Raw genomic sequence first — 21,321 nt, 5'->3', positions numbered from 1 at the left:
GTAAAATAATGACCTGGGAACTTCCCTGGTGGTCCATTGGTTAAGATTCTGTGCTTCCAGTGCAGAGGCGTGGGTTTGATCCTGGTTGGGGAATTAAGATCCCACATGTCTCACTACATAGACAAAGTATTTTTTAAAATACACAAAATAATGACCTATTAGTATAAATCTGGCTGTTTCATGTGTTCAGCATCTTGACTGAATGGCTTCCCTAAGAGCCTGTCATATGTTAATGTTTATTTGACTCTTGTCCATCAGGGTTCCATGGGAAGTCCTTTGACAAGACCAGCACCACGGTCACCAGCCAACTGGTCCAGTCCTCTTACTTCTCCTACCAATACATCACAGAATACTTTGTCTCCAAGGTAATAAAAGGATTGTTTTCCATCATGGTTTGTATTTGCAGATTCCCATTCTTAGAAAAGCTGACATTAATATAAATCCAGTTGATTACTACTTAACTAAAATGTTTTGGACACATAGGAACATAGCAAATTAAAACAATGTTAGGTTTATTCCACAATGAGCCCTTTAGATGATCATAATATATAGGATATGGAATTCTTTTTCTTGTAAGTGACAGGAAAACTTTGGACACAGCTTTTGGAAAAAAGCAAGCAGTAATTAAACATTAAATAACGTAGTTACTGTTTCTCAGATAAGCTGTGTATATCCATTAATTTCCAGTTGTGTCTTTTAGTTATAATGGTTGATATAAATGATGAGATCAAGTTATAATGAAAATTTAGATCTAATATGGGCCAACCACCTCTTAAAAATAGAAAACAAAATTAAGTTTATAGACAAAAAAATGTAAAAATAAAAACAAATAGGGAAGGGTTAAATATAAAATTGGCAATGTGTATACTTCTTAGGAAAAAAATGTGATCTTGAGATTGATCCTTCATGAAATGTGTGAAATTTTCACACACTTGATCAATCCCTACATGAGCTATACTTCAGAGAAGTTATAAGTTAACTCATTAATGAATTAACATTTTTTTCCCTTCTTCTGGTCTTTAAAAAAATGGCTTAGTAGCCATTATTGTCCTTATCAGCTTGATTTTTGTTATTAGCCAAATAGCATATTCTTCATCATATTCATTACAATTACATAAGATGTTTTATTATATTGCAAAACATATTTTAAACTTACCATCATATTTTTTCCATGCCTATGCATATGTGATAATTATGATGGCTAAATTCCAGACTGAGTTGAATTTTAGAATCTGATTATAGAATTCATATTTCAGTGGGACTTCCTTGGCAGTCAAGTACTTGGGCCTCTGTGCTTCCACTGCAAGGGGCACTGGTTCTATCCCTGGGGTCAGGGAAGTAAGATCCTGCATGCCTCATGATGTGGCAAAAAAAAAAGAATTCATATCAGTAAAACTTATATTCTATGTTAAAAATTCTCAGTCGTCTTACATATTTGTGTAAAATGTATTTATCTCCTCTTCCAGCATTACCGTTATTGTGACTTAACCCACAGGGGTCAGCAAACTCTGTAAAGAGTCGTGTGGTAAATACTTTAGGCTTTACAGGCAGGGTGGTCATTGTCAGGTCTATTCAGCTCTGCTGTAGTGTGAAATAACCAAAGACAATAGCTAAATAAATCAGCCTTGCTATGTTCCGAAACAATTTCGGGAAGATCCCCTGGAGGAGGAAATGGCAATCCACTCCAGTATTCTTGCCTGGAAAATTCCATGGACAGAGGAGTCTGGTGAGCTACAGTCCATGAGATTGCAAAGAGTTGGGCACAACTGAGCATGCACACACACACACAATTTGAGTTTCATATAATTTTCCTGTGTCGTGAGATGTGTTTTGATTTTTTTCTCAGCTATTTAAAAATGTAAAAAAAGTTCTTAAGGTGAAAAGAAAAACCAGTTGTCAAGGGCTGTGCCTTCTAGAGTCACTATAAACTGCCCTTGATGAGCAAACGGGGGAACATGCTCTTTAGCCATTTGTAGCTGTCAGGTTTTGTTTTGCTAATTGTGCTTTAGAACATAAACATTCTCTAACTCTGTCTTTAAAAATATCCTGTGCCATTTCCTCAGATGTATTTGTATTTTAAAACTACACATAAACAAAAATTAATTGTTGTCTTTTTCATAGTGCTTTTGATTATGACACGGAAAATATGAACTCTGAAGATATTTATAGCTCTCTTAGAGGTGTCACTGAAGCAATTCAGAATTTCAGCTTCCGTAGTCAAGAAGATATGAATGAACCATTGAAAAGAGATTCTAAAAAAGATGATGGCGATTCAGTGAGTATTTGAATATTCTTACATTGCACATGTTTTCATTAAGAGTTTTTAATTTTGTTTTTAAACTTTGCTTTCTGTCACTTTCAGATATAAACTTCCAGGAGTCAATTACTCAGTATTTACTGAGTACCTACCATACTCCAGGCTCTGTTCTAACAGAGTCTTAGATTTACAAGGCACAGATGCTGCCTTCAAGTTCCTTGTGGAGTTTTGGATAGAGATTAATGCTATAGGAAAGATGACATTTGCATTGAGACCCTAATCGAGCCATACAAGGTCTAGGAGAGGAGAATTCCATTAAGGAAATAGCAGGCACAGAGACATTTAGATGGGAGCAGGCTTTGTCCCACTGAGAACCAGAACGAAAGTCAGTGTAGTTATGAAAGCATGTGTGTTATGAAAGAGCGGAGACCTAGAACATGGGCCAGATCCCATGGCTCTTGTAGGACAAAATAAAGTGTTCAGGCTCTTTAAAATTCCTGTTCAGCATGGTGATATTTTCTTCAGTTTATGTGGTTCCAGTTAAGAATGTTATGACCCATCTTTCTAACATTTGTGAATATTATCGTTCAGTTTGTTATCTCTGCCACTATATAAAGAGCTGTTGATTTTTTTACTCTACTTTTTCTTTGACTTTTCTCTGGCATCTTAGACTTTTCTAAGAACAAGCTATCCCACCGTTTCCTGTGGAATCTGTGGTTTCTCAGTGTTTGCACAATTGTAGAACACTGCAGTACTTTAGCAGATCTCTAAAGGGCTCCCTCCTCTGCCTCCTGACGTCTTTCCTGCTATTGTTTTTCTCCCCGTGCCTACATAGCAGATGGGCCTAGTAAACGGAATGCCAAACCCCTGCTTACTGCTGGTATTTGAGGTTCCCTGCCTCACAAGTTGAGTGTGGTAGCATTAAGAGGTTAGGAAGCATCACTGCATGATTGAGACTTCCCTCCTAGAGTAGCAGGGGCAGTGTCAAGTAGTAGATTTTGGCAGGACTGAGTAAGTGTGCCATGTACTCAGTAGTCAGATTATCATTTGTAAACCTCATGTCTGCCTAAGGAAAATAGGGATGTTACTGCATACCTTAAAAATTATTGTGCATATAATAAATCATGTGATTCCATCCAACCCAGACCTCTCTTCTGAGTTCCAGATTTCATACATCTAGCTTCCTGTTTGAACTCCAGATCTTTCCCCCAAACTGTTCTTTTCTCTCTCAGTTGATACAGTGCTAGTTGCTTAGCCAAAAACCTTGGACAGACCAGTTGTCCTCATCTTGTCTCCGTTTCTCATCATCCCTACTCAGTCCATCAGGAGATCTGTTTAGTCTCTCTTCAAATACAAGCCGCAGTCTACACAGTAGAATTTTTTCCCCTGTTACCTCTCCAGCCTCATCCCCTACTGCTCTCTTCTGCTCTGGCCACATGCCTCCTTGCTGTTCCTTGAACGTACAGAGCATGCTTTTTGCCTTAGTGCCTTTGTCTTGGCTGCCCCCTCTGCCCTAAACATTCTTACTCCAGATACCCATGGCCAGTTTCCTCATTTCCTCCAGATCTCGGCTGCAGTGGCTTCCCAGTGAGTCTTGCTCCAGCCACACTGGCTCATCTGCAGCTTTGGCACTCGGATCCCTTTAATACTGCACTTGCCTGCCATGTGAGCTTCACCTCCTACTGTACCGCATACATAACTCACTCGTTACGTTTTCCTAACGTCTCTGTCCCTCAACTACAATGTCAGCTTCGTGAGCATAGACGGCATTCTCTCATTTGTTAACTAGTATATTCTCAATGCCAGTAATGATGCCTGGCATGGAATACATACAGTATTCCATGTACAGTAAATATTTAAAGAATATTTGTAAAACACCTTGCTACTGGCATAGCACGTGGTTGCTCAGTAGATGGTGGTAATAGTGATATTGATGGTGGTAACTGGTATTTTGATAGGTTATGTTAATGTGCCCAAACTCCCATCATACAGCCTTCCAAAAGTTATTCTGTCCTCTGTGGCCTTTTTTTCCTTAAGTAGGCCTTTTAAAATTGTTTTCTTATACTTTATTACTATACTGTCATTATAGAATTTACAACCTTAATAATGAAATCTGGGACCTTTTAGTTCTGTGTTTCTAATGAAAGTTGTTTTGTATCTTTTACTGGCATTGCTAATCACATTGTATATATTTGATTCTGTCCTTGATAAGGAAACTGTGGGAATCATTAGAGACAGCATTCTTTCATGATTCTTATTCACCCTTACAGCTATGGTTTCTTTACATCTTTTCTAGCAAACTTTGACTTTGTGAACTCAAGTTTTAGTTCATCATCATGTGGATTTCATTACTTAATTTTTTTCAGCTGGTTTTTGTTATCTTTTCAAAATAGACTTTCAAGCAGTAGGGAAGTACCTCTTTAGACTTTCAAACAGATATTTGAAATGATTTAATTTGCTGTGCCTTCTTCTTCCCATTAATAGATGTGTGGTGGTCCTGGGATGTCTGACCCAAGAGCAGGAGGTGATGCTACTGACTCAAGCCAAACAGCCCTTGATAATAAGGCTTCACTGCTCCATTCGATGCCTGCTCACTCCTCTCCACGCTCCCGAGACTATAATCCGTATAACTATTCAGATAGCATCAGTCCCTTCAACAAGTCTGCCCTCAAGGAGGCCATGTTTGATGACGATGCTGACCAGTTTCCTGATGGTATGTCCTGTCTGTGTTCAGAGGACTGATAATCAGTGATGCAAAAGAAGATACATGTTCTTTTTGTGCAATTCTCTAAAAAGTAAGGATCTTTGAGAGTGAGAATGTTCTCTGCCATCTTCTAGGAGCTCATTTCTGTTGGTTTAGTAGTTTTCTTCTCCAGAATAAAAGACAGATTAATCATCCTAAGATCATCCTTGAAATCAAGAAAACTTTAGTTTTCCCAGGAACAACTGAAACCAGTTACATTTTCATTTAGTTATTAATTTTTATACAGAGTGACAAAACCCATTAAAGGGATACCCATTCTTTAGTGTGAAGTTACAAACTTTAATTCAAGGACTGAATATGGGAAAGGGTACAATTAAGATTTGGAGTTGGCTTAGGTCTAAGCTCTCTGTGTGTGTGTATGTTAGTTGCTCAGTCTTGTCTGACTCTTTGCGACCCCGTGGACTGTAGCCCACCAGGCTCCTCTGTCCATGGAGTTCTCCAGGCAAGAATACTGGAGTGGGTTGCCATTTCCTTCTCCAGGGGATCTTCCCAACCCAGGGACTGAACCCAGGTCTCCTGCGTTGCAGGCAGATTCTTTACCATCTGAGCCACCAGGGAAGTCTGGGTCTAAGCTCTTAACACTTACTAAATAAGCTGCATCACCTGGGAGGTTGATTGACCTTCCTGAACTTCACCTGTCATGGGTGGAGATGCCGTCTTACCTGCCCTTCTGATCATAGTCTGCTGTGAGGTTTGGATAAGGTATATAGAAACTGATTATAAAGTGTAAAACAGTGCAAATAGTATTTTCTTTGTTTTTAATAATAAGGAATTGCATATTTCCTCTGTAAATTACGTGATTCATTACTTCTTTTTTGAACTAAAGGCTTAAGTAATCTTTAGTAATATGTAACTTATATGTAGATAAACTTGAAAGTCTCCCCCTCAACACTGCCTCATGATTTCATAATTAGGTATTAATAGTTTCTGGTATTCCTTTATTCCCTCAGTGTTGCTGTCAGTGAACTTATTTTTGCATAAACTTTTGTGCACATATACAGATAATTTTAAGAGAGTTCTAGAGATAAAATTGCTCAATTAAAGGATATGTAAGTCTTAAGTTTTCAGAGTTACTACCAGTTACCAACTCAAAACACATGGCAAATTTAAGTAGTACTGATTTCCTCAGCTACCCAGAATGTTTAAGTGTTTTTATGTTTTATCATTGTAATAGGTATAAAATAGATATCCTAATAAGCATTTCTTTAATTGTTAGGAAGACTGAAAAATTAGCTCTCAGTTTTTTTTTAAATTTTTGTGATTTTGAAGAGTAGAAAAATCTCTTCACTTCTGTATTTCTTCACTAATGCAGTCGATGAATCATGTTTTTATCAACATGTCATATTGAGTGACTTAATATATCACAAATATCACAAAGGCAGAATTATGACGATATGCCAAATGCTGTAAATTACATAAGAATCTATAAAGTTGTGACCATTATGCACTTCAGTCTATGCTCGTAGTTGCCTGTGCTCTTGAGGGTTAGTCACAGCAGCAGCATAACAGGAGTGTGTGAGTAAAGCGGACGAAGCAGCAAAGTGTCCTTGGGCCCGTGACTCATGCCAGCAGCCTGGTGATTGAGACCTAGCTTTAACAACTTTAATTGTTTTTATATTATTTATGCACAGTGGTCACAACTGACATGACTTGCTCCGTCTGCCCTCTGTGTGTGTGTCTGTGTGTAGGGTGTTTTTTTGTTTGTTTTTTAAGTATTATTTCAAAACAGGCAAAAGCTTAAAAGTTGTGAATACGGTTCCTTCTTCTTGAGAAGGATCAAACCCTGTCAACCCTAAAGAAAATCAACCCTGAATATTCATTGGAAGGACTGATGCTGAAGCTCCAATATTTTGGCCACCTTATGTGAAGAGCCAATTCACTGGAAAAGATCCTGATGCTGGAAAAGATTGAGGGCAGGAGGAGAAGGGAATAGCAGGGGATGAGATGGTTGGATGGCAACATGGACTCAGTGGACACGAGTTTGAGCAAATTCTGGGAGATGGTGAAGGACAGGGAAGCCTGGAGTGCTGCAGTTCATGGAGTTGTAAAAAGTTGGACCACACTGAACGAATGAACAGCAACAAATCAGAAACAGGGTATTTACAGTTTTAAAGTATCTTTCAAAAAAAAAACCTACTAATTCCAAAATGGGTAACTCCACAGTGGAGAAGCCTAGGAGCAGCACCATAATCAAGTGATCAAAGTTATATCACCACCCTTGGGGCAAAGTGAAATCGTGTGTTAGTCAACAGATGCAGTATCACCTCTGTGATACTGATGCCAAGAGCATATAATCTAAATCTGATCGTAAGAAAACATCAAACAAACCTAAATTGAGGGAAATGCTACAAAATAACTGGCCTTTAATTTTTAAAAGTGCCACGGTCATGAACGCCAAGAAAAGACTGAACACTGAAGGAGACGTGAAGACTAAATGCAACATGACCTTGTTATAACTATAAGTATAGACATATAATTTATGTACAGACACAATTTCCTATTGTATTCAGTGGGTTATAATGTTTAATTATCATCACTTGTTTTGATGCTCAAGTGGTCCTTGATTTGACCACCAGGATCCCATTTAAGCTGGCTTTGTGTCCTTTTAACAGGTCCCCATCCTTACGTTCTGACACAGCATAATCTTACACTGTCCTTGCTTCAGTCCTGTAACCAACCATTTCTCCAAGGATCAATCCTTGGTTTCTTTTAATAGGAAATGATCTTTTAAGACTAAAGTTTGGACACTTGGTATAGTTCCTCTAAGTGACTAGAGCTAAGGAGTATGTATGCATTGATATATATCTATTTCTGTATCTGTCAAAAGCTGTGTGTTTGTACCAATAACTCCAATTCCAGTCTAGCACCATGAGATTAATTTTAGCTTCTCTCTTTAGCTATTGATAACCCCTATGAGAAACCTGACGTCCATTATCTTTACTATATTTGCTTATTTGATCCCCGCTTCTGTGTGCAACCAGTTCTCCATCCCTATCACCACCTCCTCACTTGCACACATGCATGCCTCACCCCGCTGGGCTCCCCCTTCCACGTGGACACTGATACCCAGTGCCCTTCTGCTTGGGCTCTTGACAGATCACACCTGGTTGCCACTACACGGGGACTCGCTTCTTATTCTGGCTGAACTCTGAAACCCTACCTTTCCCATCCTCATGTGGAAACCCTGCTTACTCTGCCCATGAATGTGTCCCCAGGCCTGTAATTTTGATGAATGAAAAAAATATCTTCATTTTATGAGATTGAGGAATTGTGTTTTTACCAACTTCTGTTAAAAGAGACTGGATATATCACAAATATCACATCACAAAGCCAAAACTATGACAATGTAGCAGGGTAACCCCTACTCTAATTTTCTTCTCCTTTAATAAAGATCATCTATTTCCTATTTGTTAAAGGAAAATATCTCTGGAAATTAGCTGAAACCTAAACTGGGTTGAATAGTTCTGAACTTGAGAACATTATTTCTTCACAGCATAATACTTGATTGACTTCTGAAACATAAGCCAGACCTTTTATGTTGAGTAAACACTCTTCAAAGATGGATAAGCCTCCTACTAAACCAAAATAGTTTCTCCAGGCTTTGTGCATCAATTATTTTCACTTATTGTCTGTTTTCTTTTTAAAATGTAAGGTGAAGACTTTGACATTATTGTGAATGTTGCTAACATTATCCTGTTTAATATATTGACATCAATTTTGCTGTTTTGATTTTTCCTTTAAACCCTGGCCCCAAGTAAAATTTCTCCTCTTCTTTTTGTTTTTACAATCTAAAACTTTTGTTCAGTTCAGTTCGGTCACTCAGTTGTGTCCGACTCTTTGCGACCCCATGAACTGCAGCACGCCAGGCCTCCCTGTCCATCACCAACTCCCAGAGTCCACCCAAACCCATGTCCATTGAGTCGGTGATGCCATCCCACCATCTCATCCTCTGTCAACCCCTTCTCCTCCTGCCCTCAATCTTTCCCAGCATCAGGGTCTTTTCAAATGAGTCAGCTCTTTGCATCAGGTGGCCAAAGTATTGGAGTTTCAGCTTCAACATCAGTCCTTCCAAAGAACACCCAGGACTGATCTCCTTTAGGATGGATGGGATGGATCTCCTTGCAGTCCAAGGGACTCTCAAGAGTCTTCTTCAACATCACAGTTCAAAAGCATCAATTCTTCTGCACTCAGCTTTCTTTATAGTCCAACTCTCACATCCAAACATGACCACTGGAAAAACCATAGCCTTGACTAGACGGACCTTTGTTAGGAGATTACTGTTTTCTTCAAGTGGGAGTTTTCTACGAAAGAAAATTTGTTTTAAAACTCTGAGATACTCTTATTAAGTATCTCTCTTACTCAGATGTTTCTGTACATGTCACAGACAGATACATACATTAGTGATAGGTTTATCAAAATAACAAGTCAAACCCACTCATAGCCACTTCTAATTATGACCTTTGTAAAATTCACCAGGGACTGTAATATTCCAGAATATATACTATCTCTGATGAGGATAATACTGTTATTCAAGAGAAACTCATGTTTTAAACCCAGATTTTCATTCTGACCCTAGGAGGTGGGTGCCGTTTTCCTGTTCTACTGATCAAGGAAACCCAGCCTCCACAGTAATTAAGAGTGTGCTCCTGTCCCACAAAGGCTGAGAGAGAGAGGCTTGGTGAGATCCCTGAGCCTCTGTTCTTTTCACAGAGCCACAATGCCTCTCTGTGTTAGAAGAGGAAACACAGTTGGCTATACTTTATCAACAAATAATTTGTGCTTTCTTTGGCAGAAATTATTTTCCTGTCAGTCATCTGTCCAGATCATTATATATGACAAGTCGTTTCTAATTATCTTCTAGAGTAATTACAAAGCCTATATTCATGAAGAAGAGAACTGAGTTCCTTTGAAACAAAGCATTTTCTTGAGATTTCCCTTTATTCAGCTGAAATAAAATACACTCTTAATCAGAATGATTTTCTGACATCTTTGAAAGTCTGATAATGTAACTTCTCAGGAGTGATTCTTGAGGAGTTTGTAGAGATGTATTTATCCTGCTGCAGTAGTTCTTGTTAAACCAGCAACATTGTTCTGTTGTTGGTCTATAACAGATGAATTTATTATAAGTTTATTTTTATTTTCCAAATTAAGATCTTTGAACTGAAATTTCTTATTTTTCATGATTTTGCTCTGCATTTCTTAAAAATTCTTCCTAATTTTCCAAAATCCTAATTTGGTTCTCCTCAGTACTCATTCTTTCCAGATTACCTCAAGTTATAATTTCATTAGTCACATTTTGTGCTGTCATATATGAGTGTTTAGGGATCAGAGGTTCTTAGTGTTATTATAGTTCCACAAAAGTTGTCCTAACACATTTCCTTTTTTATAGTCAGTAAGTGTTGTCATTTTATTTGGTTCAGTTTCCCTTCCCTATCATTGTTAGTTTTATTCCAATAGAAGTCATCTGGGAACTTCTGTGGAGGTTCAGTGGTCAAGACTCGGCGCTTCCAATGCTGGGTGGGGCCATGTGTTCAGTGCCTGGTGGAGCACTTAGGTTTCCATGCCATGGGGTAGAGCCAAAAGGGGGAAAAAAATTCATCTGTTCTGGTAGTTCAGCTTGGTTTTCTTTCTTCAGATTTCTGAATCCTCTTAAGTGAAATACAGCTTTTCTTTATGTAGTTGTTGATTCCCTGAGATCTGTAATGTCAGGTCGTTGGTATCTCTAGGTTTGTGGCTATTCAGCCAGCAGGATGTGCACAGTAGTGTGTATTTTTATGGACCAGTAGTGAGCCATCTGACAAACTACAACCTCCAGGTTCACTTTTGGGAAACCTGCAGTTTCCTCTTAAACCTTTCCTTTTGTTGGCTATGACCCTCTCCAGAAGACCAGAATGTTCGTGCCGAGCAGAGCCACAGAGCATACAGCTTCACACTGACAGCCGTCTTTCCTGGAGAGGCAGTGACCCCAGGTGGACCTTCTAGGCTCAGGCACCATGGTCTGTGGTTATTTTATTCCAGAGATGAGGTTAGAAGGAAAAGGAGTCTGTGGCACAAGCTCTGCTCACGCAAATGCCTGTCCAAGTCCCTTAAAACCTGAATTTAACATGTATTTTATCATCAAAAGAATTTAGGAAGAACTCTGGTGTTTTGTAATGTTCTGAAGTGAACTTTTGGATTGAATCATCTTTCCTACAGAGATGACTCAAAGCATTATCTGATGACTGTTGAAAAATCAGCAGCGTGCCCTTTAACATTCATAAAATTAATGAGTTCCTAATTACACTTTTAAAAAACAGAAGCAAATGAATACTCTCTGATAACCACTGGGCCCAAACTCTTGACTCTGAAATTTAAGGGGAAATATTAAACTCCTTTTCAGGGTAATCAAAATAGCACTAGTTGACAAACTCACTCTCAGAAAAATTCCAACACATTTTTAACTCCTAATAAAGTAATTTAGCCCCATCAGTGAGTGAAATCTTTAGTTCAAAGACTGACAGGGAACTTCCCAGTGGTGGGATCAAGTTGTTACTAGTTAAATCCAGGGATCACTATTGGTATCGCTAAAAATGGAGTGCCCAAACCCTGTGAGCCCCTTGGCATGACAACATAGACATGCATGCTGAAGTGAGTAAGGATGAAATGACAAGTTTGGGATTTGCTAGAAATATTTGATAAAACTAGGTGGGGGTTGGGGCAAAGATGATGTGAGAATGGTAAAATCTTAATTTTTAAGTCTGGTGATGGGGGTTCGTTATACAATTAAGGTTTCATTATACATGGGGGTTCATTATACAGTTCTCTCTCTCATGAATTTTTATCATAAACAGTTTTAAGCTAGCGTTGAGGTTTTGGGGATGACAAATGGAAAAGAATCTTGGTCATTTTTCTTTGCTGTTTTTATAACTAAACTTTCTGGCCTGTGTCGCATGATGTTATAAAGTTATCATCCCTATCCTTGTGAAAGTTGCCCTCTAAAGTCAAAGAATTAACATCATGTCCTTATGACAGATCTTTCCCTAGACCATTCTGACCTGGTTGCAGAGTTGTTGAAGGAGTTGTCTAACCATAATGAACGCGTAGAAGAAAGAAAAATCGCCCTGTATGAACTCATGAAACTGACACAGGAAGAATCTTTCAGTGTTTGGGATGAACACTTCAAAACAATATTACTTTTATTGCTTGAAACCCTTGGGGATAAAGAGGTAAGTAGCAGAGCATGTAAACAGTAGCCTGTCTTTGTGTCTTGGGTTGCCTGTCATTGCCTATTAATCAAACACTACACGTATTTGGCAATTGGGGAAGTGAGTCTTTGCTGCTGCTTCAGTCTGCATGAAATTTTCACCATAAAATACTTTTTCTTCTCAACCAAGTAGATCAATGATTTTAAGCAGTTGACCGCAGGAAAAATAAAACATTGCTGACATAAATTTTTATTCAAATGTGCAATTTTTTTTGCATATCTGAATCAGTTGTTCAGAAGTAAAAAAATTTTTAATAGAACTAGTGGTTCTTTATTTCTTTGAGAAGTGTAAGTTTTCAGCTGGAGATGTGAAAGCTTGATTATGTAATATACCACGTATTTTATGCAGTTCTCTACAGTTCCCTCAACCTTTATTAAGACCCTTGCATTCAGTTCAGTCGCTGAGTCATGTGTGACTGCAACCCCATGGACTGCAGCATTCCAGGCCTCCCTATCCATCACCAACTGCCAGAGTCCACTCAAACTCATGTCCATTGAGTCTGATGCCATCCAACCATCTCATCCTCTGTCGTCTCCTTCTCCCACCTTCAGTCTTCCCCAGCATCAGGGTCTTTTCCAGTGAGTCAGCTCTTCAATCACGTGGCCAAAATATTGGAGTTTAAGCTTCAGCATCAGTCCTTCCAATGAATATTCAGGACTGATTTCCTTTAAGATGGACTGGTTGGATCTCCTTGCAGTCCAAGGGACTGTCAAGAGTCTTCTCCAACACCACAGTTCAAAAGTATCAATTCTCGTCGCTCAGCTTTCTTCATAGTCCAACTCTCACATCCATCCATGACTACTGGAAAAACCATAGCTTTGACTCGAAAGACCTTTGCTGGGAAAGTAATGTCTCTGCTTTTTAATATGCTGTCTAGGTTGGTCATAACTTTTCTTGCATTACAACATTAAAATGTTTCTTTTTAGCCTACAATCAGGGCTTTGGCATTGAAAGTTTTAAGAGAAATCCTAAGGCATCAACCAGCAAGATTTAAAAACTATGCAGAATTGACTGTCATGAAAACACTGGAAGCACATAAAGACCCTCATAAGGAGGTGAGTTATCTAACAAATAAATTCTTATTTTGTTCTCAGTACTTTTGATATTATTGTATGAAACATAAATGTGTTTGTAAAGTACCCTTGGCAAGCGTTTTCTTAATGACCACCTCATGTTCAAGGTAGTATCTGATTGAAAGGCAAAGATACGTTCTTTTCTGTTAAATTAGTTATGTTGATATCATGGCATTTTATCCAAAATAGGCTAACTCCAGGATATAATTTATCTGATTTCATTTTCTCCTTTCATTCAGTTTTAGATTTCCACTTAGAGTTTCCCAGTCTTAACTTCACTTTCCATTTACCGATAGGATTTGTTTTTTTTTAGTAACTAATGGAAATAAGAATCATTGTTATTTTAAAGTGGTAAATTGCCTTTAATAGCTGGGTATCTGTTAAGAGTTTATTCAATAAAACACTGAGGACAGCTTTCCTGAAAAAGTCCTGTAAACCTATCTCATTACTTCATTGTTAGGATACCCCCACCATAACCAGTGGCACTGATGAGACAATCATAAGGACTTTTATTAAAATCTTAGAAATAATTAGAAAAGCCAGTTTCAAATAGGGACTGCAATTCTAAGAGAGAGCATTAGGTGTCTCTAAGACATAAGCAAAAGACAAGTCAAAAAAAAGAAAGTTAAAACAGCAATGAGACAGAATAGATTAAAGCTCAGCATAAGAACCAAAACTGTAAAACTCCCAGAAGAAAGCATAGGCATCAAACTTTGTTACCTTGGATTAGGCAGTAGTTTCTTAGACATAATGCCAAAAGCAGAGATAACAAGGGAAAAGGTGTAAATTGAACTTTTATCAAAATTAAAAACCTTTGCGCTTCAAAGGACACTCTCAAGAAAATGAAAAGACAGCCCACAACATAGGAGAATGTTTTTGCAAATCATGTCTGATAACAACCATAATATATGAAGAACTCTTATACCTCAACAATCAAAAGATAAATAACTCGTCTTTTAAGTGAGCAGATCAGTTGACACTTCTTAACAGAAGATATACAAATTGCCAACAAGCACATGAAACGATTCTCAGCCTCATTCATTTTTAGGGAAATGCAGCTAAAACCAAGTGAAACACCACATTTCACATACATGACAATAAGAAAATCTTGGTGATACTATGAAGAAATCAAAACCATCTGGGTTATTCACCTTTCAGAAGCTATGACTGAATCTTATAGTATTATGCACCATAATTTTTAAATCTACCCGGATTTTTAATCCAGTTTTAAAAAATCAGCTGGTGTTTGAGTGGTACATCTGTAGCATCTTACTGAAGCCTTAAAAAAAAAAAAACTACATAATATTTGTAGTTTAGTTATCCACCTTCTAAGCCAAATAAGGCCGGCAGCATACCAATTTTTGCAAAAGATAAAGTTGATATCCTTAAGCTATCACAGCCAAAATTAGCCCTTGGTCTTCTGACTTGCCAGGCGCTTCCCTGGTGGCTCAGTGGTAAAGAACCTGCCTGCCAGTGCAGGAAACATGGGTTCGATCCCTGGGTCAGGAAGACCCCCTGGAGTAGGAAGTGGTAACCCTCTCCAGTATTCTTGCCTGGGAAATCCCGTGGACAGAGGAACCTGGTGGGCTACAGTCCATGGGGTCGCAAGAGTCAGACACCACTTAGCAACCAAACAACAGCAGCTTCTGATTTCCAGTGTATTCTCCACTGTTCCTTTCTAAACCTCTCAGGTTGAGAGCGTAAGTGAGACAATACCAAAAATAGCCACAGGGGCAGTAATTTTTACATCTTTTCAAGAGCATCTTTAGAGATTACAGATTCCAGTAAAAATATAGATAATTTTTCTTGCAAAACCAGCATCTTACCTCCCCAAGTCCAGTATAGAAGGAAAGAAAATCATTATGAACAGTAGGGGAACTAGATTGTTAACTTGATAACATATTAATGAAATAACTTTTACTTTATTTTGTAATAATGTGATAAAAGGGACATGAGTCATCCTGGAGTTGAGGGTCCTCACAGTGAGCAGGGTCTCGCACGGCTGATGCTAAGGACGCCAGTGACAGGATAGTCAAGGTGGACAGAGCCCCTGCTCCCCTGCAGAACCTGACCACAATATCATGGTCAGACTGCGTTCATTGTTAAACCAGGCCAGCATTAAGAAAGTACAGAAGAATAAAGACATAGTCCCCAAACTCACAAAATTCATGTAAATTTTATATCTAGAAACCTTCTGATTGCAGATGCTTTTTGGTATCCCCAAACATTCTATATTACAGCACTGAGCAAAATGTTACCCAATAAATACATGCTGATTATTTTTTAAAAAGAGAGAGAACACAGAAGAAGGAAGAATGATATAATAAAGCCCCATGTATCCATTTATTTACTTTCATGTTTTCAAAGAAAACTCCAGATCCCATGTTGTATTATGTATTTTATGAAATGTGCACATCCAGGACAGAGCATACATTTTACAGAGTCATTTCCCTGCTCAGCATTGCCCTCTGTCCTAGGTGGTGAGATCTGCTGAGGAGGCCGCATCAGTGCTGGCCACTTCTATCAGCCCGGAACAGTGCATCAAAGTGCTGTGTCCCATCATCCAGACTGCAGACTACCCCATCAACCTGGCTGCCATCAAAATGCAAACAAAAGTGATCGAGAGAGTGTCCAAGGAAACCCTTAACCTGCTTTTGCCAGAGATCATGCCAGGCCTAATACAGGTAAGCAGTAAAACTTGGTTCAGAAAGAAGCTGTGTTGATACAGTGGGGATTCAGTTATTTTAGGCACTTGCCAGGCAACACCAATGTCATGACCAAACCTTCCTGCTCTCTCAGGTGTTCAGCGCAAAAGACTTCCCATAGCTAGCTCTGTGTGTGTGTGTGTAGGGGCCGGGGGGTACACAAAACTTACTGTTTAGTGTAGTAACTGAGCATGTAATGTGGTTTTGTCTATGCATACAAACCCAGACATATGAAAAACTCTTTAAGAAAAATGGGATCTTATTTTGTGACATGCTTTGCTTAAGTTAATCAAAGACTATGAACCTTTTCTATAGAATGGAACCTTTTCCTATTCCAATCTAATAAATAATATGCTATAGTATAATTTTAATGACTAATATTAAATAGTGTGTGTGTAAGATGCCATCATTCATTTCTTTGTGCGTCTATAGTATTAGCTTTGTGACTGTTCTAAGCTGCAGCTACTAAGTTGTGAGGTCTTTGAAGATAAGATCCAAATGTCTTCTTTCTTTATCTGTGCTTTGGTGCTAAGAACAGAATATACATAATAGGTATGTGTCACACATATAGTAGTGGACATGAATAAATGTTTGTTGGATAAATAACTTAGAGTAATGGTAGGGATGGTCCAGATGTTAATCTAATTCAGCCTGGATTAGAGGAGCACCCTGACTGCCAGGCCAAGGAGGTTTGGTTTTATTCATTCGCGAGGAGCTGCTAAATACCCAAAAGCTGAAGGCTTTAGAAAGGTTAATTCAGAGACTTTTGCAGCCAGAGATTGTAGCTTACCAGGCTGAATAAGAAAGACCCTGATAAAACAGGCTGACAGTGGAATGGGGGTGCTCAAGGGGAAAGGGAAGAGGGAAAGAGACGTCTCTGCCTGAAAAGGTGAGATATTAACTTTACCCAGTCAGTAAAACGCTCTCTCGTCAGCACACTTGACATCTCTCTGAGTTGCACTTCTGTTTCTGTGCAGTGGTGCTTTTGTCAGATCCCGCAGGAGTACTAACAAGGATTTCTTCCCAGGGCTATGATAATTCGGAGAGCAGTGTTCGGAAAGCTTGTGTCTTCTGCCTGGTGGCTGTTCATGCAGTAATTGGTGATGAACTAAAACCACATCTCAGTCAGCTCACTGGCAGTAAAGTAAGTAAGGCTGCTCTCTCCCAAAGATGGTGGCCATGGGTCGTTCTTCAAAATAGACTTCTTTGTGTGTATTGAAGGGTAATTTGTTACTTGACTTTTAATTAGGCTTTAAGCGTCCAACCTAATTCCTCTTACCGTTTGCAGTTTAGCTATCTGTACTTTCACTTCTGTCACTCGAGTGAAGTCAGCGGTTTGGTAGGATGGTTGGTAGATTGCTGTGAAAAAATGCCTACTGCTTCCAGTTGTTCCTGATCACCAACTCACTCTTCCCACTCTCACACTCAGTTCTTACCCCTGTGGCTGTTTAAAAATAAACAGAAAAGAGAAAAGGATAAATAGTAGTTGGAAATTCCCTGGTTGCCCTGTGGTTAAGGTTCTGTGTTTCCATTGTAGGGGGACACAGGTTCTATCCCTCGTTGGGGGACTAAGATCCTACACGCCACATAGTACAGCTGAAAAAAAGAAGAAAAAAAAAAGAATAAATTGTCCATATTCATGGACTTACATGTACCAAATTATGGAACACGAGAACATTTAGAAAATTCTCCCCTGTGAATTATGATAATCAAATATTTGTTCTCATTCTCTTTCTGCTCTTATTATGATCACCATAAATGTTTAATTTTTACTTGATATGTTAAAATAAATTTTACAATTAGTCCTTAAGATGTAAAAAACATTAGTTTTGTTTTCTTCATTTCTTTGGTATCATCAAAACCTTAAATCTGTTCTGAAGGGTGAGGATAAACTATGATTGTTGAATTATGGTTTATGAACCAGTTAGCGGGACACTCACCTTCATTTAAAGAGTTTCCACAAATCCTAACAATTGTCATTACTATAATCAAAATTATTTTTTAAGTAGCAAAAGGGAATAAGAAATACATATAAAGGAAAAAGAACTCAAATATATACCTTACATTAAAACCTATACAAGTTATAGATAGATTAAAGCAGTGATTCCTAAGCTTTTCTGTATTACAGACCACTTTGAGCTTCGGGTGTAATCTCATCTCAAGAAAAATAAACTCATACAGAAAATTTTACGCCTAGTTTCAGAGGGTTCAGTGAGCCACTGAATGCCATGGATGCTGGGTTAAACCATTGGGTCAAAGAGTAAATGCTAAGAAAAGCAAATTTTGAACAACTGTGTGGTTTTCAGAGGGAAAAGTTTTCTGAGTTTTGTGACAAGTTAGGTCCTGATAATCCAGAGTTATCTGTAGAAGAATTAAAATTCATCACTTTATCAGCATTCTAGGCAGCCTGTAGTAATGTTGCATGTGAAGACAATAAGAAGGTGGGAAAAATATTTGAGAATAACATTAGGTTAAAAAAAAAAATAGAAAACAGAATTGGATGTGCTTTGATTCCAAACTATAATAATATGATCTCATACAGTACAGACTGCAAAATGACAGAGAAATAAAAAATATTCCTGTTAGGAGAATAGTGACATAGTTGTCTTGATCTTGGGTTCTGGAACCCAAGAGCCTAATTTCATCTCCTGGCCCACTTCTCTCTACCCTTTTGACCTTAGGCAGGGATGGTACATCCTGAATCTTGATTTCCTCATCTCTAAAGTGTTGTGAAGATAAAAAGATACAATGTAAGGCAGCATATTGTATAGCACATAATGCCCAAATGTTTACCATTTTTGTCCTAATGGTGACTTCTTTAAGTTTTATATGTTAATTACTCTGTTTTTGAAAAGGCATGCTAGAATACTCAGTCATGAACAAAAGTAAGACTTAAATTTTTTTTTCAGTTCTTAATTATCAACAATAGCTGGTGCATTATAATAACCCCTCAGTCTAAAATACCTTTTAAAGCTCGCATATGTGTATAATTTTTTTTAATGAGCATCTCAGGATAATTTAGAGCATCTTGCCGAAATGATGTGTGTTTGGCTTGAATCTGCAGATGAAGCTACTGAATCTTTACATCAAACGTGCACAGACAGGTTCTGGAGGAGTTGACCCCACTACTGATGTTTCTGGACAAAGTTAGTGAAGCTGACAGAAGTGAACCAGGTCTCTCAAAGAAAGGACAGACAGACCACCCTCATCAATGAAAGGAAATTTTCAAATACAGCTTTTGAAACTTACCATTGTTTCCCAGTTTTAGTTTTTTGTTTTGTTTTGTATTTTCCGTAACAGAGGACTATCCTCAGTCTGCATGTAACTTTTACAATAGATATTCCAAATTCAAGAAGAAGCAGTATTAACATCAGTTGATCAATACAAAGTAATTTTTAATCTAATTAATCATTTCACATGTTTGTACTTCTTTGTCTTCCCATTAACCTTTGCCAGTGTTAACGACTGTATAAATTTTTTTTTTTTAATGCTGGTTAAACAGGAATGCTTAAAGCTTTAAAGTTTAACAGTCTAAAACATTTTTTTTTTTGGCCTTTATTCAAATGCAGAATAATATTTTTATTGCTACTTTTGAGTTTTGTTCCGTATCATGTCCTATGCTAGAAATATTGAAATGATGTGAAACAAAACAGGACTAATTTGAACTCCAGCTGGACTCTGTTGGTGTGATGGTGATATATGTCATTAGTTGCAACTTCTTTGGGGTGATCTGTAGTTTAAAACTAAGACCTCAAAGAAACGTTACAGAACCAGCCAGTTCTGTAGAGCTGGTATCGTTTGTTGGTTGTTGACCTTGCCACGTTTATTTAAAACCATGTCCCCCCTCTCTGATCCCTTAAGAAAGCTGCACCAAATCATCAGCCTGTGTTTTTCTTGTTACTTATTCAAGTAGAAGGTTTCATTGCAGGGTTTTTTGGTTTGTTTATCTTGGTTGTGAATGATGCTTTTTTTATTTATTAATATCAAATTCACTTATGAATAAACTTGATAATGGAAACAGACAAAAAGAAAGCAAGTGCATGTGTGTCCTTGACCGTCTTCTGTTTCTCATTTAATGAAACAAACTTGCGACATGGGAGTCGACCAGCACCTTTTCTTTATATGGTGGAACCTGGTTTCCTTTTGCCATGAAATTGTCTTACTTGAAAACATTGATCCTGATGAGAGAGAAGATGGTGCCAAGGCTATTATTATCTTCATGTAATGGGCTCAAATTCTCTACCTCTTCAGGGCTAATACTTTTAACTGAGCTGCTGCCTATATAGCGTCTTTTGGAAAACTACTAAAAGGGTGATCTTCTGTTACTTTTTAACAAATTTTTTAATCACCTTTTGCTACACCTCTTATTTTCACGTGCAGCCAACTTTCAAAAATTACTGGTTTTGGTGAAAGGCAGATTAGATCTTATGGAACCAGGATACTAATGATTTCTTACCTTGACTTTTCTTTTTTTTTTTTTTAAATCTTAACATAAAGTGAATTTGACTGGAAAGGCAAATGGCTATTAGGGAAGCAATTTGCTATTGTTAACAGAGTTATCTGTACTTTCTTTGTTTAATTGAAAAAAAAAATGTAGAAATGTATGTAAAGAATTTAAGACAAGAGTACTGAATGGATGATTTGTCATAGGCTTTTACCTTCCTTTGTTTTTGTTCTAGCAGCAGGAAAATAGTTTCTCTACATCACCCCCCCTTACCTGTAACAATTTTGTTTTCTACTGTTAATTACATTGTGTATTTATAGTTTTATGCTTACTGTTGTGCATATACTGGCAATAAAACTGTACATAACATTACTTGAAAAAATTAACGATGTATATCGGTTGTTTTTCTGTGTTACTGTGTGACAAGTCACTTATCTCCTAACTAGGTTTTTAAAAACTTTTAGGAAGTCCTATATCAGTGGTGTTCTCATGAATTTGTAAGTGCATCTGAAGGGAAAGGATTTGTCAGGAGTAGCAACCACAATCCAATGTATATAACTCTAAATGCATGTATATATTATAGCTTATCCTTAAAAAGAAAAGGTATTTTAAGCATTGAACTTATCTCAGTAATGTTTTATGTTTCATGACCTTGGTATGTTTTATAATCATTTTGGATCAAAATATTAATTTAATTTTGACCTCTTTAAGGTCCTGCTCTAACTACTGTTGACAACCAAATAGAGTGACACAGCCTGAATAATAACTCTACTTGAAAACTTAGATCAAACACCTGGTGCATAAAGGCAGGCACTCAAGAAATGAATGGGTAAC

General features: G+C 37.8%; 1 protein-coding gene across 40 annotated transcripts in view; it reads left to right on the top strand.

The window, feature by feature from the left end:
- The window catches only part of CLASP2 (cytoplasmic linker associated protein 2), a 172,103-nt gene extending 151,230 nt beyond the window's left edge, over positions 1-20,873 (top strand). For all 40 annotated transcript variants that reach the window (XM_070455349.1, XM_070455346.1, XM_070455364.1 and 37 more), the window contains 8 exons: positions 259-365; positions 2,122-2,275; positions 4,742-4,970; positions 12,033-12,226; positions 13,192-13,320; positions 15,816-16,022; positions 17,071-17,187; positions 19,108-20,873. In XM_070455349.1, coding sequence (XP_070311450.1) covers positions 259-365; positions 2,122-2,275; positions 4,742-4,970; positions 12,033-12,226; positions 13,192-13,320; positions 15,816-16,022; positions 17,071-17,187; positions 19,108-19,194 — 1,224 coding nt within the window. In that variant the 3' untranslated portion in view covers positions 19,195-20,873. The remainder of the gene's footprint in view (positions 1-258; positions 366-2,121; positions 2,276-4,741; positions 4,971-12,032; positions 12,227-13,191; positions 13,321-15,815; positions 16,023-17,070; positions 17,188-19,107) is intronic.
- Positions 20,874-21,321: the final 448 nt, after the last annotated feature.

Source organism: Odocoileus virginianus, chromosome 26 (assembly GCF_023699985.2).
Source record: "Odocoileus virginianus isolate 20LAN1187 ecotype Illinois chromosome 26, Ovbor_1.2, whole genome shotgun sequence".
NCBI classification, from domain to species: Eukaryota; Metazoa; Chordata; class Mammalia; order Artiodactyla; family Cervidae; genus Odocoileus; species Odocoileus virginianus.
This window is presented reverse-complemented; position numbering and strand designations above follow the sequence as displayed.